Raw genomic sequence first — 24,124 nt, 5'->3', positions numbered from 1 at the left:
ATCTACGTGTTTTGTTAGTCTTTAAGGTGCTGTTAAACTATTCATTGTTTTTAATTTTTTCCAGTTATAGACTAACTTGGCTACCCTTCTGAAGCTTTTATACGTAGTTTGTCCAAGTCAGACAAACTTTAACTTTTTATAAAAAAAAAAAAAAAAAAACTTGTGGTGACAGATTTAATTAATTGTAAAGAATGTTAAAGTGATTTGTTACGAGATATTTTGGACACAGAAATACTGCCAATGCAATATCTGAACTTAATCAAATTAGTAAATATCTCCTCCTCATGTTCATTTTTATATATTAGAAGACTGTATTTATATTTTTCTCATATGAAATTGATATACATTCCAAGCTAAATATTATATTGCATTACTTTCTCATCTAGATAAAGGGGAGCTCTTTGTGCCTACTTCCAGTTATTTCGAGATTGTCTACCTGAACCCAGATAAACCAGCAGTAATCCCTTGCAGAGTGACCATCCCATCAGCAAAAGTAACTCTGCACAGAGAGTTTCCAGCAGAAGAAATCAAAACAGATGGATCTAGTATTATATATGATGCAAAGAAGGGCTTTATCTATAAACACCCCACCTCGGACCACAAAGGGGTAGTTTACTGTAAAGCAGAATCACGGGGAGCATCTCAGATTTCCATCAAGTATCAACTACTGTATGTGGAAGGTGAGATGAATTACTTTTATAGATTTACATTCAAATCCCTTTCTCTTGCTGGAGTTGCTTATGGGGCAAGATTTCAAATGTGTATTTGGAAAAAAATCAACTGTAATTGTAATTATAGTATTTTGAATATTCCAATGTTTTAAATGAACATGTATTTTTCAAATCAAGTCAAATTTGTCTGTAGAACGTGCCAGAATTTATGCTACTGTAGAGAAAGCACAAGATTTAATACATTTAAAAAGTAGGTGTACACTGGTAAACCATTTTATTATGACTATATAGGATCTCAAGATGCATAATAAATTCCAACAGCATGTTGGATCTAAAGAAGATGATGGAGGATGTGGAAAAGCCCAGAAAAATCAAAGCAAAACTTGTTCACAAATAGTTTTTTTTGTTACTGATGTTTAATTGATCTTGCAACTTATTCCTGCCTCCTACCCACACTTTTTTCATTCAGTTCCTAGTGGTCCACCATCAACAACAATTGTGGCATCATCCAACAAAGCAGGAGGTGGTGACAATGTTAATGTTCTCTGCATAGTCCTTGGGGAACCAGACGTAGAAGTAGAATTCATTTGGAAGTACCCAGGGGAAGAGGTAAGACACACAATTCTAACTTGAAGGTGCATTTTTTTTCTTAGAGTAAACTCACATAATATAGCATTTTAAATGCCAGTCAGTATTTTGTAGCTGGGGAAGGCAAGGGCAATCAGAGTGCATTGTCCAGCTCTCTGGTATCGGGTCACATTGGGAAGAAGCAACATACTACTTGACAGGGATGTAAAACAATCATTAAAAAATGTAACCAAACTACTAAAAATCACAGCGGTTGCATGTGTTGCAGGGTCTGCAGTATAAAGCTTTATACTTCAGAGCCCACAGCATAGTCTCCCTGCGAGCACGGTGGGCAAACTCTGCCAGCCTTGCTCCCAGGGAGGCGTCATTGTAGACTCTGCAGCTGCTTCCCCAGAAGCGGGCTGGCAGGGGTTGCAGGAGTAGGGGCTGGTAGTGCCTTCTGGCCCAGCTCCCGGTGAGACAGCGTGTAATCTGCGGCAGGGGAGAAAAGCTAAGCAGACCTTTCACGGACAGGGGCTGCTCCAGCCAGCCAGCTGAGGCAGCCCCTCCCTGTTGCAGGGGGGCCAGAGCAGCCCCTGGCTATGGTGGGTCCCAAGGGGCTGGAGCAAGCACCTGTCTATAAACTGTACTGGTGCCTCACTGACACAATCAGCGTGTGATGAATTTAAGCTTCTATAAGGAAAAATAGACGTCCATTATATCTCTGAAGAAAACATCCTAAATATAAGCAGCTCCAGTGCTAGGCATAGTTTGCAGAGTGACATATACATGAATGTATCACTCTTGCTGTATATGGACAGTTGTATCCATCCATCTAATGCAACAAAATGCTTGGCTTACAGCAGTTTACCTGGAACAGAAAGGGAACAGACCTGTCATTTTTCTGCCCAGTCAGAATGAATATTATGTGTGTGTCTCAGTAGCTCTGTGATTTAGTTTAAATTTTTTATACTTAGGCTACATCTAGATTGCAAGCCTTTTTTTGAAAGATACTTTCGAAAAAGTCTCTTTAGAAAAACAACATCTAGACTACAATCAGTACTTTCAAAAAAGCAAGCTGCTTTCTTGAAAGAGAGCACCCAGGCAATCTCTTTTATGGAGCAGCCCCTGTCTGCAGCAGACCTAGATGCCCTGCAGGCAAGGACTGCTCTGGCAGCAGGAAACCCCAGGTCTGAGTGGACTGGGGCAGGAAGCCAGGAGCCTTCAGTGCCAGCTCCAGCCCTGCTGTGCCCTCCCTTGCCCTAGTGCCTTTTGGGGCCCTGCTGGGTGTGGAGGTGGGCTGGGGTGTGTATGTGCGAGGGAGATGGGGATATGAAATCTGGGCATCAGAGGGCTGGGGAGCACTGCCTCCCAATGCTCCCATTGACTGCAATTTGGCAAATGGGAGGCAGTGGGGAAAGCCTCCAGGCAGTTTGTCCATGCTCTGTAGTTCCACTGCAGGCTTTCTCTTCCCACCAGCAGGAAAATGGCACTGACGTCACAGCCTCCGGGGTGGTGGGAGCATGAGTGGTACTCAAACCCACAATCCCAGGCTCTGGAGGTCTGTTGGGTGAACCTAGTATTTAACTGATTAACTGGGCTTTTAAGTTCCTAATACCAAGTATAAAACATGATTCTCCAAAATAGCTATTGTATCTGTTCACACAGGCATGGAAAAAGCATTAACATAAGCGGGCTACAATGACATCTGACTTGCATAAACATGGCTATTTTCCTAGTTCATGGATAGGGCCAAAGTTGTTATAATGGATCACCCAAATACAGAAAACCTCCGATAACACGGCACCTTTAGGACCCAGGGGGTGCTAGATTATCAGATATGCCAGGCCATTGGAAGGAGGGGGCTATGAGGGGTGTGAGGTGGGGTGGGAGAGATGAGGGGGGAGGCGCTGCAGGACCAACCTGGCAGCACCCCAGATGCTCTGCCCCAGGCGTCCCTAAGTCAGCCACTGCTGAAACTGACCAGCGGCTGACTTGGAGAAGCCCAGGGCAGAGCAGCTGGTGTGCTGGGTTGGTCCCATAGCGCTGCCCCTCGGCACTGCGGGACCAACCCAGCAGCACCCCAGCTGCTCTATCCCAGACTTCCCCCAAGTCAGCTGCTGCTGAAACTGACCAGCTGCTGACTCGGGGAAGCCTGTGGCAAAGCAGCTCCAATTGTCCTGCTGCTTGGAGCACTTCCGGGTTCCAGGTGGTGCCAGACTATCAGGAGTGCCGGACTACTGGATGCCGGCCAACTGGAATTTTACTGTAGTTCAAACCCCTGAACATGGCAATTTCAGAATGAAGGTTTTCCTATCCTTATTGGGCATAAATGGCTGTGTTAACACTGAACATGAAGGAATGTATGCAGAAGGAGAACATGCAGTTTAGTTGTGATTTCAAGAGGGGGGCAAGATTACACTCAAAGCAAATTTAAAACAGGAATTTTCAAATGGAAAAGCTGAGATGAATACAGAAGTAGTGATCCACCATGCCTGAAGCTTTTATTGTAGGGAAATGGCTTGCATGACAGCTAGACACCCTTAACTTCCTTGCTGAATCTGGCTTTCAGACCAGACCTGCATGTCTTGTTTAGGGCTTTGAAATGAAATATGATTTATTTAGTGACAGTATATTCTTAACAGTGTGTGCAGAATTATACATCTTCATTTCCTTATGGGGGTGTTTTTAAAACAGTATGAAAGGCCTGTGATTATCCAAGATTCTTGGCGGCTGATCAACAGAGGAATTGGGCATACCACAAGAATCTCCAAGAGTGTTATTTCTATTGACGATTTCGAAACCATTGATGCTGGCAACTATATTTGTACAGCTCAGAACCTACAAGGACAAACCACAGTAGCCGCCCATGTTGAACTGACCTGATATGTGAAGCCTGTGGACACAGAATGAACAAACAGTATGTTGTTGCACACATTGACGCTTTCGTTTCTTTTTATTAATTCTGAGGTGGAGGTTTCTGTTTAATCTCTCTCCTCATATTCACACATTCTACTTTCATTATAGAGCAGTGATCCAGAACAGAGATCCTAATGCTTAGCAATATTCGAGACAGCTGGGTGGATATCCACTTTTTTTTTTTTACTTTTTGTAACCTCAATATGCATGTGGCTTGCAAGTGCTCCTAATACAACGATAAATCTTTAGCAGGGTACTACAAATAATATCTTGTAAAAATGTTAATTGTGCTTTATTTTCATGAATGCTAAGAGGAAGATATATAACAACTTCAGGTGGACCCACCACCATATATATATTTTCTTCTTTGCCATGGTGGTAACTTTAAACTTTAACATATTGTATATGTAAAAAACATTATTTAGCTATGATTCTCTTGTTTTAGAAAATTAGTCAACAGTGATTACTCTTCCATTTTGATACTTTGATTAAATTTCTTTTACTGAAGATTTAACAAGTTGTACAAGTGTGTGCTTTCACCATTTACTCTACCTGAGAGATGGTTAGGTTTGAGTACATAACTTTTGTTGTAGCACTGAACATTTTTAAGGTACTTCAAAAAAATATAATTAAAAGGTAAAATATTGCATTTTTCTATTTCCAGTTCTACTTGCTCTTGCCTTAACATAGTTAATTGTAAAATGCCCTGATTTACAGTACTGAGTGATTGAGAAAAGATCCTGTATCAGCCAAGTAGGAAACTACAGTACCTGACTGTATTTAGTGAATTTACTCCAGTCTTAGTATAAATACTGTATTCAGGTGTTTCATTTACACTTTCTAAGCTTAGGTGATCCTGGAGCCTCTGACTGCCAGGAAACAGCTGTTTTGTGGCAGTAGGTGGTGCTGGTATGAAGGTGGAGGAGCAGATCAGCTGGGCTGCCAGTGAATGGGAAGCACTCAGGAGAGGGAGGCAGAGGGGGAGTTTGGTTGCAGGTGGGTGCTGAGCACCTGCTAACTTTCCATGTGTGCGCTCCAGTCCTGGAGCACCCACCCACAGCATGGGCACCTGGGAGTGCTTTGCTTTCCCTCAATTAATGAATGGCAGGAAGGAAACCCTCAACTGCCTGAAGAAGGGCTTTGTGGGAACTCCGAAGCATGTCTTTTTTTTTTTTTTTTTTTTAACCAACAGAAGTTGGTGCCACCTTGTCTCTCTAGTAACACTTATGGACTCTGCAATCTTGAGAGACTAGTCATAGCTGTAAAACTGACATTAATATTCCAAATGGTGTACCATTTAAATACAAAAATAGAACCATTCCACTCAATTCACCATCTCAAGAATTCATAAGGAATAACTACCCAAGAGACACTGATTCAGAAAATACAAGATGCAGCATCATCTAATCAGAAATGCTAGATTGTAATTGTCCTTTAGATGAGCTAGTAACATAATAGTCTTAATTAAATGCAGCCCCTACCCCAGAGGAAGGGAGATGTTTTATCAGCTGGGCAAGGGAAAGACCTCCTGCTGTCTTGAACCCTTCTGTGCATGTCTCTCAGAACTCCTGGAGCTCACGGCCAGGTGAGCAAAGGAAAATCATCTGGCTCTGTGCCATAGGAGCGAGGCTGTGTGGATGGAAGTAGAGTTGATTGGCTTTTGTAAACCTGCCCATTGTGTATGAAGCGCTCAGGGTGGCAGCAGCTGTGCTACTGTAAGTGGTGGCCCATGAGTCCATCCTTCCCTACAGTGAACACATAGGTTGAACAATGTTCTGTAACTGATGTGGGGAGGGAAAGGTTGAGCCATTTTTGGCATCAGGAAATAATTTTTCCCACAGGAAGACACCTAGTGGGTTCCCCTCCCCACCACTTGCTTTGAGGTCTGTATTTAGGTTAAGGATCTGTAACCAGATTTACCAGCTGTACCTATGCTTGTAATTTCATTGCCACTTGCTGCCTGTGCCCAGAATGGCTGAAAGGCTCTAAAGAGCAAGCTCCAACAGGTAACTGTGAGTCCTGGAAGATGGCTGATGGACATTATCATCTTGGAAGAAAAACAGAAGAGCCTCAATCTGCAAAGATCCAAGGTAGGTCTTCGTTGCAAGCTTAGGCTATGCTTACCTGCTGTGTAAACATACTTGTGCCAGCTCTCAGAAGTAGCATGCAAAAATGTTAGCCTAGGTATGATAGCATAGGCTTGCTATCCTAAATACATAATTACAGTATCCAAGTGAGTTAGGCTCAGAACAGCTAACACCTACTGCTCTTGCCCATATGACATTACTGTTTCGGTAGCTCATGAGAGCAATGGCGTATAAGTGTACACTGGCCTTCCTGGGTACCCTCATGTCCTTTTGTGCACAGAGGGCAAGAGAAAACTCAGAGGTGGGCTGAATCCTAGGGGTTAGACCTGAATACTGGTTATGTGGCATGGAGAATATGGATGATTGCATTGCACCTCCATACATCAATTGCTTGTGGGTGTGGGAATGAGGTAAACTTTCATGTTATGTTTAAAAATGAATCCCCGTCTTCATTTCTCCTCCCTGTTCTGATCAATAAAAAATCCTGTACATTTTCTTCAGATGACCTGAAAGGGTTTCTAATTTCAAAGTTCAGTACTTTTAAACCTTATGATTGGATAACTAATTTCCTTAAGATGTCTAGAAACAAACAGCATCACCTATCCTAAATGGATGTTTGTTCAGTAACAAACACATTGAATGGTATGGGAACATCTCCCTTTGACAGTTCAAGGCAATAAAAAAAGATGCAAATCATCAAATACAAGACTTGTACTGTTATCTAAGTATTACACAGCTAGTAAAGCACCTTCCATAGGAGGACTTAAGTTGCTGGGCCATATTGATTAATTAACCCTGATACATGATTGTATGAAGTAAATATGTTCTCCCCATTTTATTCCATGCCTAACCTTCCTTCTCTGACCCTGAAAGGTGTTCCACTTAAATGAATAGTAATACTGTTGTAAAGGAGAAGAGAATTAATCAACTCTTACTTACATAAGAAATTGATCACAAAAAAATCCCCAACTTTGCCAGAATATTGATTCCAGTCCCACGCTTCAACCACAAGGTAATCTTTCCTATTGCTCTTTTACCAAATGCCCAGCTACTGAAATTGAAAGGGGGAGAGAGAATGGTGTCACACTTAATGCTTTTTTTTTTTTTTTTTTTAAAGATGAGTATCAGCCTAGAGAAGTGATGAGACAAAGTGCAGTGGCGTTTCAAAGTGTTTTTTAACAAGTTGGACTTGCTGGTACTGTTCTGTTAGGTTTCAGTTGATTATTTTTATCCAGTGCAGCCCTACATGATTTCCTGGCTTGCCATACAGCAATTGTGGTTTTAAATACCAACATTTAATCATACACAGACTGTGTCTGAATTATGGGATACTCAAAGATGAACGTCTGTGGTTGGTCAAAGTGTTTCTGAACACAAGTTGTCAATTAGCATCGGTGACACTGTTCTAAGTGACAGCAATGTAAGGAAATTATTAATGTTCTTAATTTGTTTTGTCGCATCTATTAATGACAAATATTTTATTTAACACAGAAAAAGTTAGGTTTGATGTCACCTGAATATTGTTCCCTTTCAGAATGATTATAAAACGTTTGAAGTAAATGAATGTCATTGCAATAGGATTTTTTTAATTCAGCAAAAGAAAAGCCCTGATACTAAAATGCTTTTGTGTTAAATCCATGAAATTCCATTTAGCTGCTGTCCCATCTCCCTGCTGTTTGCCATCTTTCCTGAGAAATGCAAGGTACTTGGCACAAATAATTGCATGAGCATGCTAAAGACCAGGGACCAGACGAGCAGCAGCAGCAGCAAACTTACATATGACCTGAGTAGTCCACCCTTCCCTCCCTCTGACACTTTAAAGGGACCACAGACCCTCCTCACATACTCTGGAGGTGAAGTGAGAGGGGAGTCCCTCACCCACTGGATGTAACATGCTGCTAATATCTCATTTTCCTGCTGTCAACCTGTAGGACAGTGTTAAACCCTACAGATGTATTTTTTGGTGGGGATGAGGTAGGAAGTAAGGGGAGATGTTAAGTGTAACATAGAATGTAGCATCTTCAAATAAGCCCTAGAAAATGGAGATTTAATGCCACTGAGCAATTTTAGGGATGCAAAGTTAAACACTCAAATCTTGCACCATGAGGAACCTAAATTCTAGCATTTCATTTGTGTGGCTAGTTACATAGGGTGTCTCCCTTACTCTGCTTACATGCAGGCTGCATACTTGGGAAGAATTAAGCTTGTGTCATCACTAAAACTATACTGTGAACATACCATCCCCAGGGTAAGTATTTCACATACTGCAGCATTTGTATTTCATACATTTCTCTGATTTGTTAATGGTACTGCAGAAAAAGTGGCTCTCAAATATAAAAACATTTACTGTACTTCTCAAATTTCTCTCCAGTGTGAAACTATTTAATAAATGGTCAGGTGATCAGTCATGCTTAAACAAGTGTTCACTTCAAGCATTAGACTGTGGAAAAGATATTACAAAATAGTCTAATGTTCTGATCTGGTATTCTTTGTAGTTAGGTTATCAATAGGTGGCAATGATTTTAGATGAAGCTCAGTAATATAGCTGATTTTTAGAATGTAATTTTTGCTAGTTTTTTCCTATTTTTATCTGTTTTGGCAAATTGTTTCCTGATGAACTGTCACTGCTCTGGTTTTAGTTAAAGTTCCACATATTGGGCTAGACTGAAGTGTGGACCCATTAACTACAGTGTACATTTTCCCTCCTTTTCTTACTGTAGATTGACTTAATACAGCAGTAAATTCTATTTTCAAAAGGGGCTTGGCCCTGAGATCTACCTTGCAAACAGGAGGAAAGGAGCATCTCAAAACGCATGTAAGTACAGTTTTTCCATGTAAGCTTATCTGGAGAACACTCAATTCTAATAATGTTTTTTAAAAAAAGCTTTTGAAATTGACTAGCTCTCGCTAACACTTAGAAAATCCTGAGATGCACACACTACAGGGAGCCTCAGACCCCCTTCTGGGTTAATATTTAAGAAAAAAAAAAGGTCTTTTATCATTCATCCCAAATCACCATATTTCTTCTTGTGTTAAATGCATATGCCTGAACTTATGTGATGCCTAGTTTGTTATATTCAGGCACATGAAAAAAATACTGGGCTCTTACAATACCTCAAATAACTCTTCACAGTACGGCCAGGACCACTATCCTATATTACTGCTGGGGAAGTATGAAGACTTGGCAAAACTCCTGGAGGACAGAGGCAGGAGCCTTGGGTTCTTGCTATTCCACTACTATGCCCTGGACCTGTCTGCCTCATTTATATACCTTAGCTATCCCCTTAACCTGTGGTTTACTCCTTTACTTAATCATTACATCTCGTCCTTTCACAAGGTCACTAGCAATTTAAAAAATGAAGACAAACCTAAAGTTGTTGGGTTTGTCTTCACTGGCAAAACGGTTTTTAAGCTCTAGTTTGTGAGGACTCAGTAGTGGATGGGTAAGGGATAGTTTTGACCTCTTACAGCTACACTGCAGTAAAAACTAACTCTGGGTAACCCCCTGTTCTATAAAACATGTCATTGGGATACTTTAGTCAGCTAATGTTTTATTTTATAGACTAATAAAACATGTAGATGGTATCATGGGCACAGCCCACTTCTTTGCTGTGCCTATGAAAGCTCATGATGCCATCTACGTGTTTTGTTAGTCTATAAAGTGCTACTAAACTCTGTTTTTTCAGTTCACCTGTACAGACTAACTCAGCTACCCCTTGAAGCTAATCTTTTACTTGTTAGCTTTGGCAAGTTGAGGGGCAAATTGTTTTCCAGTAAAGCAAGAGCTGCTGTCACCTGAGGAGAAAAACTAGAATTTTATTTTGAGTTCTATAGCAGGCTATATTTACTTGTGAAACAGGCTTCTAGCAAGCATGCTAGTAATTTTTTACCTTTAGGGGGGCTGGACTAGACAATTACTGCTTTAAAAGGTGGTCACGCACCTGAGATCTTTGGTCTTAACACATGAGCCTCTTCTGCCTATTCTGAAATCTCTTGCCCAAGGCTGTGACAGCTTCACAAGAGAGCTAGGCAATAGTTGATTGGACAGGGTGCCAACACTGAACAAGTATAGTTTACAACAGATGCAGGAAGCATTAAGTTATTTTCTGGCTAACAGTCAGATAGGACTAACTAATGAGAAAAGGTTATTCCTTTGCAGGGTGTTTTTTAAAAAAAACACACACACACACACACACACAACTTTACTCTCCATTTTTTTTAAAGACACACAACTTTCCTCTCTTCATAAGAGGTAAGAATAAGTCTCAAAGGTTATGCTCTGTCTCCTGTATTTGTTTCCTAGAGTTTTAGGGTATCTCCACGTTAATAATGCTAAAAGAAATTTTGACTTAAAGACTTTGGCATCTCTCTGGGCATTCTAGCAAGTGACTTGTTTCATTTCTAGGATATTGCTAGACTTTACACAGTCCTGCTCCTGAGAAAGTAAAATAGGTGAATTTCTGAATGTTTTAAGGCTTGATGAAGGGCTCTTTAACCATAGTGTTTGTATATGGGCAATTAGTGATTTCCAATGGTAGACACACATCACTTAGAATATAACTACTTCCAAAGGAGCTAGATAAAATAGGGACCTACCTACCTAATGTACTTTTTTCAAAAATTATTGGATAAGTCTTAAGTTATTTGAATAATTATGTATACTAATACACAGGTAAAGAGTCAGGTTACATATGTTCAACCTGAATTTGAATAATCAGGATCTTAGATCTATTCATCATCTACAACTGACAAGCAAAACTGTTTGTCACCTTGAGTTCCATTGAATAGTGGTGTAGGCTTGGGATTAAAAATGTGGTATGTTATCTGGACACTGAGAAGCTCTTCTACAATGGGTTTGTTCCTTCATGTGGAAAGTTTATCTGTTATTAGACTACTTAGAATGAAGGAGGAAAGTTTTCCATGTTCTTTAAATTTACACAAGCAGAAAGGCAAACCAGTAAAAAAAAAATTTATTTTTAAACTCATGTCAGATATACATGATCCAATTTTTCCTTAAACTTATTGAAGAAAAGAATGCTCTAAGAAATATTTTTAAGCCAAGTTTCAGCCCACATCGGATTTTACAGTTAAGTTATGAGTATTGTTTTCCAGGGATTTATAAGTGCTGACACCACTTGAAATACATTGGCAGGTACAGTGCCTTAAGTGGGATTTTAAAAAAGAGGCAAATTAAGTAAAATGTTCCATAGAGAAGTCACTTCACTTGTAAATTTAATCTATGCAGTGTTATCACAAGCTTGAATATATTACAATTTCATAATTAGATTAAGCACTGCTAGAACTTTATACAACCATGCAGTTTCTGAAGTGCCAGCATTTTTATATCCTAGATGAAATGTTTGGTTTTAAGTGCTTTTCAAGTTTAGTTTTCCCCCTCTTTCTCCTGCCCCTTTCCCAAGTCTGCTGGAAAAGTACAAAGAAGCACAAGATTTAATATATTGCTAACACTGACTAGGTAATCATAGAATGTTCCTGATGTGAAAAACAACCCCCAAGCAGAAGCAGACAACATTCTATAAGCATAAGTTGAAAGAAACTGTACTTACAAAACAGGATGTGCATCATCTTAAAAAGAAGTGTGGACCAGGACAAGACCAGACATTCACTGTGGCTACCTTAATTCAAAAGTGTAAAATGTTGTATCCATCTCCAGCAACACAGAGCAGTTTGTTTTAACTCAAGGGGAAACTTCCGCCAAGTGAGATTTGCAAACACTTAGTAAAATCTGCAGTTCATTGTGGGGGAAGGCAAATGTGCTGTTATGTACTTCTCCATACAATTCTCTTGGCAACACTGTTGAAAGTTAAAACAAGGGCACCACCCTTAAACAACCAATACAGTTTCTGATTTCAATGAGGTTTTGTTAAGATATTCTTTTATGAAGAATCTTGCCTCATTTTTTCCAAAGAATGTCATCCTACTCCCCCCCCCCCCCATTTTGGCTTTCAAATCCTTCATGTTCCATTAGATCAGGAGCCTCTTCCTTTCCCTACAGAGGCTTGGCAGTTAATATGCTTTTCTTAGGGGAAAAAAGTGCTTGTCTGGGAGTTTTTCAGCAGACAAGAGGATTAGGTCTCCAGGGAGGTTCATTCTAAACCTAGTAATTTCACTGTACCAAAAACCATAGAATTAAGGGAGTTGCAGAGACTGTCCATTTTAATGTTCCATTATCACTTTACTTCCCTTTTATTTTTGCAAAATGTGGTTTAAACTTGTCTGTATCCTGAAAAAAAATGCAGTGCTACCATCTTATTAGACTGATGGGCTACAAGTGCTGCAGATGAATGGGAAAACTAAACATTTATGAACAGTATTGCTGCAGTTTCAACTTTGAGGATCAGACAATTTTTAGAAAGAAAATCACAATTACACCAAGACGGCAGGTAGGGACACTGACAAGTCAAAAGAAAACATTTCCTGCCATCATCTTACTAAACAGAAGCAGAAAGATGAGGTGGAAACTAGCCTATAATACAAGTGGCAGTTTCTCCCCATTCCCAGTTAAGGGTAACTTTGATAAAACATGCATATTGACAGTTATTAATGAAGTACATGTCCATGTATATTCTCTAGCTTTTGTCCTTTATTATACACACAGGAAAGGTGGCAGCATCAGACACACACACACACACACACACACACATTGTGTTACACCTACTTCATTCACACCACACATCCAGTCTCAAAGATGTCTGTGAATAACGAACACATTATAGAGGTTGTGGTCTTTATCTATAAGCCCCTGAGCTTTTTAGAGTTAGGTGAAAAAGGCATTGAACAAGATTTCCCTTGCTCTGTAAGTGCGTTGTGCAACAATGTCTATAGTTATTACTTTGAAGTCTTTTTGGAGGAGAAATATAAAGTCTTACTTCTATATTTTCAGTATTTTAGAACAATTTTCCACACCAATAATTCCAGTTATATTTCAGTCATCACACTTAGCTAATATAGCTCTTGCTCCCATGATTGGTGTTCGGATCAGTTCTGCAGATCACAAATCAAAAGAGTTTATGCAGTCTCCTTCATTTCAAAAGATGTCATCTTGGTGCTACTGTAGGAGCAGAGAAGGAGCCAGAATTCCTTGGCGACGGAGAAGGCAGTGGTGAAGTAGGCGACACTTTCCTAGGGCTGCACATGTCCCCATTGTGTAGCTTCCATAAAAGTTCTTCATTTTCCATTGAGAGGCGTTTATTTACTTTTGATTCTTTCTCTAGAGACTCCTGTAAAACTGCCTGCTCTGTGGAAAGTTGCCTGCAAAAATAATTGTATGTAAGTGGACATGAATCAGTGGGAAAGCTAGAGCATCTTACATCATTTTGTTAAAGATAGCTTTTTCAAGTTGCATGAATGCTTGCTCAGGTATATTCATTCCTTATCAGGATTTTAGTGCTTTCTCTCCTGGTGAATATTACCAAACAATAGTAGCTGGGGGCTACAGGCTTGCCCTTATAGATCCAGCTCACAACTTGAGTTTTGCTCTAACTTGACTCCCAACCACACAATTCTTTAGCTTGAATTAAGTGGTGCTTTAACTTCAAGCTAGTTGAGCTTTGGAGGAAGTGGGTATTAAAGCTAGATCTGGTAATGGAGTGGCTCCAGGCACCACGACTGACTTCCTGCAAATACAGTTGCACTGCTATTCAAGCCACTGTGGAGCTCGAAAGTTTGTTTGGTCACTCACTTGAGCTAGGCTAGTGAAGTAGCTCAAATACAGTCAAGCTAACTGTTGCAGTGAAGACAAGCCATTAAAATGGCAGCTTGTGCTTTTAACAGAACAATGCTGGATGTAACTGGATATTCCGTAGTTAAAAAAACTGCATGAAAAAACACACTTTTGCACCTGCATTACTCCACAAGCCAATCATCATTCTATGACCTTCTGGGTCATTTAAGGTCATCTTAAAATTAAATTATTAGTTAAGACATCTCTGTTATGATAGGACTCCTTACAGAGATGTGCAAACTGTGCAAGTCTTGCCCAGCAGAGAATCTGTCAACTTTTTTCTTCATTCTATGCTCCACAGTGGTTTATCTATTCACTTCTTGCACTTCATTTCTTTCCTGAGTATCCTTTACTTCCCTGGTAACTATGTTAATCAGAATTCATGACACTATGGGCTGTAACTTTCATGGGAACAGATTCTGTTATCAAATAAGACGGTCATGATTTTTACACATGGTCATCTGTTGGTTCAAGGAACTCCCACCCACACATACACATTCCTTAAGCAGAATTTTACAGAGTATGGAAAAAATGAGCATCCTGTTTCACTAAAGATAGGATATCTTGCAGTGTTAAGGGCATTTTGTAAATCTACCAAAAAATACTGATTTATATACTGAATAAAGTCTGTTTTCACAAGTTAAGAATTCATGGAGTATTTTTCACCTTGAACGTTCCATGTGTTTGTCCATCCGAGCTTTTAGTTCTTCATTTTCCTGCTGAATTTTCTTTATTTTATCATTCAAGCCTGTGTTTTTTTCCACCTTTTAAAAAATGAACAAATTATTGGTGTAGTATTTAAAAAACAGATTAATGATAGGTACTTGCCAGTTATATGCATTACTAACCTGAAATTGAGTTTTACACCAAGTACAAGTTGTACTATTTTAAGATGCACCAAATAATCTTGAGGAAAACGTAAAAGTGACATGAAAATGATTTCTTGCTCATTAGTAGGCCAGTCTACTTTTTGCTTCTTCAATGGGCATTTTGCCACTCTTGCTTGATTAGCTGCCCACTAATAAAAGCTCAATCTACTATTGGCAGCAGTTCTCTCTACATATAGCATTACAGAGTGCTGAGGCACTTGTTCCTAGACTATATTTTACACAGTGATCTAAGGGGACAAATTTAAAAAAATTCTCCATGAATAACCAGCTGTCCCTCACCCTTCACTACCATCTAGAAAAATCAATTCTTTATTAGCAGAAGTGACCCGATCCCCATCTAAATAAATCACACCTGCATTTTCTGAGTAGTATCATAGGAAAAAAAAAAGCTGCTTTTTACAAGAAAATCCTCAATGGATTCAGGGTGGGTGGGATTTCCAAAAGTCAACATTTTTAGTCAGAAGAGACGCTGTGCACACCAAGTCTTTAAAGCCCATGATTACTGACACATCTAGGATTTCATAAGGACTTGTAAATCATCACTGGTAAATGGCAATAGTTGGCTTTCAGACAAAATATAATAGCTGACTGAGACTATGCTGTTATCTAAGCCTCTTTCCTCTGCATTACATGGCAAGATTTCCATGATGATGATAGCTGAAGTATTTCAGCAGTTCTCAAAATGCCCTAACCAGGATCAAGACTTCCATCATGCTAGATTGAGGGGAGGGAACCTTTTTTGGGTTGGGGCCTGCTGACCCACAGAAAAATCAGTCAGGGACTGCACACAAGCAAGGAGGGGGAAAAAATCCACAAACCTTCACTGACTTGGCCCCTGACTGAGAAGGAGAAAGACACTCCTCATTTCCCTCACACACCAGAATCGAAGGGGGCCCAGGCTAATTGATTGTGTGCCCTAGCCCTACAGGGTGGTGAGTACCTGAAGTGCTACCACAGGTTTCCCAATGCTGTGGGGGGGAGGGCGCTGAGCCTCAAGGGTCGGATCCAGGCAAGCTGCCTTAGGTTTCCCATGCCTGTGCTAGATGCTGTACACACATTATAGGAATTCCTGCCCCAGAGCATTCAGTGTAAAAAATCCACAACAGTAAAAAGGCGCACAAAACGGGGGGGGGGGGGGGGGAAATGAGGGAGTCCTAGAAGTTTAAGCTATTATGGCTTTTTAAAATTATTACATCAGATCAACATAGGCTTTAGGTGGAAAGGAAACCCTTACTCAATCTCGCTGTCCCAAATCAGAATCTTATATGTAGCAATCTTAGTCCTTGGGCAAATGCTACATGAAATTTAACCTGGTATTTGTCAGGATCAGGGATTTTATATTGTGGACAGTAACTAACTAGTACAGATCATTTTTAACAACCCCAAACAAATTGGAACAGAAGTCTAGAGATTTGAAAAGCTGATTATGCCAATTGGGGGTTTTGCCTCATTCCTCTCCCTCTTGAGTCAAAAGAGAATATCAAATAGCTAGCATTTTACAGAGAACCCCTAGAAAGTCTTCATTTACAGGATTTACAAGTTAAATTGCCTGGAAAGAAGAAATGGGCTTTAGAAAACTGGCAGAAGTTTGATCTGTGCCTTCATTCACTGTTTGTTTCTCTTACTGTATTATTCAGAAAACATCTCTCCCCAAATCACAGGCCAGCAGAGGTAAAATTATACCTGTGACATTAGCACGTATCTTGTGCCCCTTTTCATTTTTTGTTTGCTTTTCACGTATGGAGGTAGCTAGTGGTTAAGCATGATTAGCACAAATTCACTATAAAAATCTGATAACTTAGAAAACAGTCCCTGACAGAAACATACCTGTTTTTCCATCTTCATCAGCTTTATATCTTGCTGATGTAGTTTCTCATTCTTGATCTCCAACACTGCTTTCAAACTTTCCAGTTCTTGTTCCAAATACATAATCTGAGGGTTTTTCTAAAAGGATTACCATAAAAATTGTGCTCATTTCCCAGAACTTCAAACTCTCAATATATTTTTAAATATGTACATAGCAAACTTGCAAATTAAGTATTAGTAGTACATTTATGAAATCAAATGGGACATTGTTTTGGGTCAAAAAGAAAAGTTAGATTTTTCTCCCCCCACTCCAGAATATTTATTCTCCTCTCCCATTTCATTTGTCCTTCAGCACAAAGAGCAAAAGACCCCCTTTGAAAATATAATTTAAGAAAACTCTATAAAAAGGTTAATATTTAAAGCCCTGTTGAAGAGAAAAAAGATGATTGGCCAGATCACTCTGCTGTAACCTGTGGTGGCTAATTAGCTAATTTACTCTAAGCCAATAAGGGAGTAGGGTGCGAGGGAGCTGCCTGCTACCCTTGCTGCAGCTCTGCAGTTTAAATGGAGGAGAAGCTCAGCACACAGGCAGCATGGCTCTTACTACATTTAAACTGCAAAGCTGCAGCAGCATTAGCTACCAGCAGCAGCTGGGACTGAGCAGTCCCACCTTGTGCATGCTCTGGGACTGCTGTGGCTCTGCATTTTAAATGTGGTGGGGAGCTGAAAAAGGGAGGCAGAGCAGCAGCAGTCCCGGAGTCAGCATGAGCCAGGACTATTTAGTAAATGTAGTAAAACTTAAAACGCAGAGCTACTGCATGGTTACTTCTCAGGGGCAATGCAAGCCAGAATTAAGTAGTCCCAGTTCACGCCAGCTGCAGCACTCCTCCTCCCCCGCTTCCTTGCTGCCTCTGATATGAAAGCAACAGAGGAGGGGAATGCAAGTACAGGCAGTCCCCGGGTTACGTACAAGATAGGGACTGTAGGTTTGTTCTTAAGTTGAATCTGTATGTAAGTCGGAACTGGCGTCCAGATTCAGCCGCTGCAGAAACTGATCAGTTTCAACAGCGGCTGAATCTGGACGCCAGTTCCGACTTACATACAGATTCAACTTAAGAACCCCAGGCACCCCCAGTCCACTGCTGCTGAAACTGATCAGCGGCTGATTCCAGGAAGCCCAGGGCAGGGGCTTCCTGTAGTCAGCCACTGGTCAGCTTCAGCAGCGGCTGACTTGGGGACGCCTGGGGCAGAGCAGCTGGGGTGCTGCCCTGCTGGTCCAGTAGCACCAAGGAGCGGTGCTGCGTGACCAACCAGCAGCACCCCACCTGCTCTACCACAGTCCCGGGGCTTTGCTCCACATCTCCCTGGTCTGCCTGGGGGGAGGGGGGGCGCACTAGCTGCGCGCCCCCCGCCCCAGCAGACCAGGGACATGGGGAGCAAAGCCGCAGCTGCGGCGGGGTGCCGCGCCTCCCCGGCTTTGCTCCAGGTGTCCCTGCTCTGCTGGAGACGGTCCCCAGCAGACCAGGGGCACCCGGAGCAGCTTTTCTTGCCCTGGAGGTCGAGGTGGCGGGACCGCTGCGTTCTGGGTGGTCCCGCTGCCTGCGAGCTCTTGGGCGAGAGAGCCCCGTTCATAAGTGCGGATCCGACATAAGTCGGATCCGGGTAACTCGGGGACTGCCTGTAGTTAAGCTTAGGCTTATCAGGTAGTAGAGTCACTATTTATCTGGTAGTCGCTTATATCCCTACCTTGAAGAGCTCAAACAAGTTTTCTTGCATATGAATAACTCAAAAAGTTGAACTTCAAACCTTTGAACTCTCTACATATATAGTTAATTCCTCGTTGACACCAGTTAGACAGTAGCACTTTTTCATTTTACATTTTCACACTACTTTTGGTTGCATAATATACAGTTACATAATATTCAACTATACTAACATTGCCTTGCTGCATGGTATGACTTGTATCTGCTGTAGCATGCTTACTATATGCTTAGTACATGATGTGTATCTAAAAGAGTTATTTTGTGACATTAACCTCTAACAGGTCCTCTCTGTGGTAATGAACCCACTCCTTCAAGAGCTGCATAGCAAAATACTTTGTGTATGCTTCACAGCTGAAGTTACAGGCAAAGAAAACCTATTCAATCTAAATCAGTACGTAGGTAAAAACTGGAATGAAAAAGAAGCCAACTTTTTTTAAACTAGTTGTGCAACCCGGAGTTGTTTGCGTATTTTGCAGGAACCATCATGTATTGAACTGAGTACCTTCATTACCACATCAAAGAGAAAAGCAGTACAAAAATCTCTTCTCCCTACTCTGCCTCCCTGCCCCAGTTACATGCATCTTTGTGGGATACAGCCCATATAGACTTTGAGGGATAGGATGAAACTTGAAGTGACAGCCTGTTAGGCTAAAAATGGAGAACTTTGCTAAATGCAAGGCCTTCAGTTGACAACTATATATTGCAGTTAAGGATAGAGCCTAATTAATCATTGTATAACTTGAATGACTGGCCCACCTGTGTTTAATGTCCACACAATGCACGTGGATCTGTCTATTTAGAATGCTGGAGAAAAAAAACTAAGAAAATTTGGACTCTGATCTCAGAAGGCCAAGAAAGGAAGGAAATGTGCACTCCAAGGACAGAAGACATAGTGATCCCTTCCGCAATGTTGCTCGGTGACGAGAGAGAAAAAGGTCAGCCTGGACATTACTGTTTTTGTGTTTTGTTTGGTTCTCGTTGCGGGAGAACCAGCAGTTTTGTTAAGTTTTATACCAGGTTATTCAAAATTCAGATTCATAATCCTGTATGTGTCGGAAAGCAACTTTTCAGCAAGCATTTCTCTCCCCTCGCTTTCCCAAAAGCAGATTTTTTCAGATGAAATGAAAAAGACTAGTTACAAATGCACTATGACATAAAAATGCTTTGACCGTTTAATCCTTGTTGCTGAAAAATCTGAATCGGAGAAGTCTCAAAAGCCTATACATCACTCAGCATAAATTACTGCCACTCATGTTCAGGCTAGTAGCATGGGAGAAGCATTTCCAGCTGCATAAAAGACACTGACTCTACTGCTTCTTCAAAATACTCTGTGCCTGAACATTCATGAAAAAAATATGGTCCCAATCCCATAGAATCCATCCATGCTGCCTTCTGGCCTGTATTGCACCATAGATCCAGACAGCTCAGGAATTGTACTGTGATTAGTTCCTTCCACTACACTATTAAGAGGCACAAAATCCATCCATGCTGCCTTCTGGCCTGTATTACACCATAGATCCAGACAGCTCAGGAATTGTACTGTGATTAGTTCCTTCCACTATACTATTAAGAGGCACAACAAGGAGGGAGGGAAGGAATAAATGCTGCTAGGACTGACAATGATTGCCACTAGACTAAACCAGTAGTATTTCTGCAGTTTACAAAAGAAACAGTTATAGAAAAGCCTTCTACCACTTCGGCTCTGCAGGCCTCCAAAACCTATAACACTGTTCATGTCTATGACTTATGGGTCTTGCCAGGATATATGGTGGTTTCAGGTTTCGTCTCACAACCCTGTGCTAGTCCTATGGCCTCCGGACCAGTCTGTAAAGGAAGGACAGCATCTGGCTCTTTAACCTTGTATTCTAACTTTCATGTTCAAAGTAAATCTTAACAAGGACAGGTAAATCTCTGCAGGGAGACCACATGTCAACTAGAAACCTCTACTCCATGTCAATAAGTGAACTAATGGGCACGCACACACCAGTAGCTGCCAGAACACAGCATATCCATAAGCATACAATTGTGTAACATCTTCAGAAGCAGCCTGCTACAAATAGCAAGAAGCAGACAAGCTGATAGTTTGCTACAGCAAACAAGTGGATGGACTGGTCTCACAAAAAAGAGAAGTACTTGATTGTCTATCACCATTAGAGTAGTCTGAAGAACTTGGAGTCTGTGCCTGATTTTGTCTAAGAAGAAATGACTATGAGACAAGTTGGAAATATTAACCAATATCCCAACCCAATGCAAGAAAAAACTGCATTCAGAGGGCACCCGCCTTAAAGCATGAACACCACAGACTGACACCAGCTTCTGGAGAAAGGACAAAAGAAATGTTATATGATGATTGTGTAGTTCATCACAGATATTGTCATTAAGCATTGCTTAAATACATCCCAAAGAATGAGCTTTTTCAATGTTCATTCTTGAACTGTCTTCTGTTAAAAATTTTCTGAGTAGGTTGAGGAGATGATATATATTGTTTGTAATGGGACTTGAAATTTTAATTTCCTCCAAACTAATGCTTTCCTAAGTTTACAAACATTTCAACTTATAATATTCAGATGAACTGTATGAATCCTCCCCCCCCCCCCCCACACACACACTTCACCATGGTCTGGTGGCTGTCCTGCAGACCAAGCAAGGGACACGCATACAAAACTGTAGCTTCTACAATATACATTGCAATACTCTAACAAAAAAATGCCTGCAAAACAAGTCATGCAATGAAAAAATTATAAGAATATTTGACTGAAAGCAATGATTTGTTGAACATTCTATCCTAACAACTTCAAGAAATACCAGCTATGCAGTACTTTTGGAAATAGTCAAGCAGGTTGGACCCGAAGTTAAAAGATGCACATGGTTGTCTTACTTATACAAATCAGTTCATACTTCTGACAGTTAACTCTGCTTGAACTACAATACCTGCTGCTACTTGGTTACAAATTGTTTAAAAAAAAAAATCAGCAGCTGTACATCTTTCCATTTTACCCATCTAATGTGTAGCATTTCTACTGGCCTATGAACATTTGCTGCTAACTGAATACTTAATAAAGGCCCTACCTGTAAGCAACTGTTAGGAATACATATGGGATTTCAAGTATTTTATATTTTAAATAAGTTTTGTAAATGGCAACAAATTGAGTATGTCAATAACCCATCTGAAGAGACAGAACCATGTAACAAACAGCAACATAAATTTCTTGACAGTGTATGAAATCAGTTACAATATGCAAAGAAAAACAGACTTATTCATGTGCATTTTAAATTAACAACAACATTAGGCTCAGTACTTACAAGATTTGCTTTTTCTTTGGCTATTTGTTTTTGCTCTTCCAACTTTAGCTTCTCATTTAACGAGTCATTTTCTCTTTTTAATTCCTCAATTTTTTTCTGAAACAAAAAACATGGTTTAAGAGGTAGGCCAGAAAATGGGTATATCTCTTTCAAAAAAACACCCTGCAGGTTTTGAAATTTTTGTAAAATCTTGTGAATCACGCTGCTAACAAACCTCTAATGATTCCTGTTTCTCTTTAAATGAATCTTCAAATGAATTCTTTTCCAATTCATGGGCATTCTTGAGCTCTGAAATAAAAACCAGAATTTCAGATTCTTACAACACTGCATAACAAGTTAACTATATTTTAGAGAACTCAGTTAAAAGGGGATATATGCAGTCATAGTCAATAAGAATTTTAATTAGAGCTACTAATATTAAGCATCATTACTCTGGCTTGCAAACAGATGAGATGTCCAAGTGATTTACCTTCTAGGCATTTATTGACTGGTTCCTCATATGTCTAATACACTATATGTAAGTTTGCTCATTAAAATATCTGCTTCTATAGTACTTAGCTATATGAAATGAAAAGCTATTGGAACTGCGTATGCTGAGCACATTGTTGGCACTCAACTGAATAAGCATGCCTAGCAAACAAAAGAAGAGAAAGTTGTAATTGAAGTATTTGTCTAAGGAACGTCTGAAGGAAGAGGCTCATTATCTTTGTACCATTTCTTACTTTCGTGAAATATTGCAGACTATTTTGGCTTATTCCTCCTGCTCCCTTTGTAGTCAATAAGAGCTTTATTACTGATTCTAATATATGCAAAATTGAGCCAATATAAAATGGATTGTTAACGGATTAAACATTTGTTGTCCAGGTCTAAGGCTCAAAACTACTTGGTGGATTGCAGGTTATCTTAAAGAATTTCCAAATACTGACCAGACATTTGTTCCTTCATGAAAATTGAATTCCAGACAGTTTCTGAGCTACTAAGGAGAGTAACAGTCAACCAAAGAGAGGCCTTCCTAGGTCAAAATGGGAATCACTGTATCTGGATTTTTAAATGCTGCCAATTTTGAGGGCATCCATAAGCACTTAACACATTCTATAGTTTAAGTCTCTGAACTTGTGATTTTGAAAGCAACCTAGAAAATGTAGGCACCACTTTCACTAAAGAATTAGGAAAAGTGTTTCTAAATCCAGTGTATTGTTTTCAAATCTCACCCTAATTTTTAACTTAGAAGATTTTACATTTAGAATTAAGAAAGAATATTTAGTCCCAAAATGAGAACCTCGGGCCTTGTCTATACTTACCTGGAAGGTCAAATTAAGATACACAGCTACTGCTATGGTAATTGCATAGTTGGATTCCATGTACCTTAATTCGACCTTCAGCACCGTCTCCACAGTGGGAAGTCAATGGGAGCAAATGCTCTCTTCTGTCTTCCCTTATGCCAAATCAAGGAGTACCATCATCAATGGAGGTGCCATTGGCATTTGATTTAGCAGGTATTTACTAGACCCACTAAATCAAAACTTTGGGAAATTGACTGCCAAGCATCAATCTTCCTGGCATTGAAGACATGGCCTTCACTAACAATTTCAAAAGTTGTTTATTACCAGTAATAATGGATGTTGAATGGATATATTTGCTCTCAAAACATTTTTTAGCATCCAGCACTGAGAATTATCTATAGCATATGTTTATTTCATGAAGGAACATAAAACCACTTGCCTGAAAGAGAGGATTCATATTCTTTTTTCAACTCATCTATTTTTTCTGCATGGCTGGTTTCAAGTTCTAACTTGAAGTTTTCATGTGTAAAATTTAAGTTGTCAACCTGCAAGATGATAGCATGATTTAAAAAACACACACGCGCAACCCCCCCCCCCCCCCCCCATGTGTAATCCTCAATTAGGGAAAAAAAAAAAGAAGTCACCGAATACGTTTACCCTTCCCCCTTAAGTAAACAGAACTGTGAAAACAATTTATCAGGCCAAACAGAGCAATCAAGTTCTGAAGATGACAGGCTCCCCACTTAGAATAGCTCCAAATGTGGAGACTGAACTAGAATTCCCCAGCTATTCTTAACTGTAGCCATCAAGCGGCCTAGGTAGAAGTATGTTCTTTACTTGGTTTAAAATAGCAGGGAGAGCACAACAAATTTTTAATCAGATTAACAGCTCAGGGTAACACTATAATAAAGCTCAGGGCTGCATCTGAGCTGCCAAACTGAGGCTTTGTATACATTTACCAGATTAAAGTGCTGCCACAGCAGTGTGGTCATGGCACCAGTGCTGGGAGAGATGATTAAAAAACAACTCTGATGAGGGGCATTGCTCCCAGTGCAGGGAGTCTATCTATGCTCAGGACCATCCTTAGGATA

The 24,124-nt window shown here is 40.2% G+C and overlaps 2 protein-coding genes across 10 annotated transcripts in view; one reads left to right on the top strand and one right to left on the bottom strand.

The window, feature by feature from the left end:
• The window catches only part of PDGFRL (platelet derived growth factor receptor like), a 37,576-nt gene extending 32,912 nt beyond the window's left edge, over positions 1–4,664 (top strand). Inside the window, exons 4-6 of the mRNA XM_006128436.4 lie at positions 387–680; positions 1,141–1,280; positions 3,936–4,664. Of these exons, the coding sequence (XP_006128498.2) occupies positions 387–680; positions 1,141–1,280; positions 3,936–4,124 (623 nt within the window). The 3' untranslated portion in view covers positions 4,125–4,664. The remainder of the gene's footprint in view (positions 1–386; positions 681–1,140; positions 1,281–3,935) is intronic.
• A 6,532-nt stretch (positions 4,665–11,196) lies between these two features.
• Positions 11,197–24,124, bottom strand: part of MTUS1 (microtubule associated scaffold protein 1) — a 193,743-nt gene continuing 180,815 nt past the window's right edge. For all 9 annotated transcript variants that reach the window (XM_075931164.1, XM_075931169.1, XM_075931167.1 and 6 more), the window contains 6 exons: positions 23,473–23,578; positions 21,965–22,038; positions 21,751–21,846; positions 16,706–16,822; positions 14,655–14,752; positions 11,197–13,516 (listed from right to left, as the gene is read on the bottom strand). In XM_075931164.1, the coding sequence (XP_075787279.1) occupies positions 13,303–13,516; positions 14,655–14,752; positions 16,706–16,822; positions 21,751–21,846; positions 21,965–22,038; positions 23,473–23,578 (705 nt within the window). In that variant the 3' untranslated portion in view covers positions 11,197–13,302. The remainder of the gene's footprint in view (positions 13,517–14,654; positions 14,753–16,705; positions 16,823–21,750; positions 21,847–21,964; positions 22,039–23,472; positions 23,579–24,124) is intronic.

Source organism: Pelodiscus sinensis, chromosome 5, assembly GCF_049634645.1.
Source record: "Pelodiscus sinensis isolate JC-2024 chromosome 5, ASM4963464v1, whole genome shotgun sequence".
NCBI classification, from domain to species: Eukaryota; Metazoa; Chordata; order Testudines; family Trionychidae; genus Pelodiscus; species Pelodiscus sinensis.
Note: the sequence above shows the minus strand (reverse complement) of the source record. Positions and strands in the feature narration are given on the sequence as shown.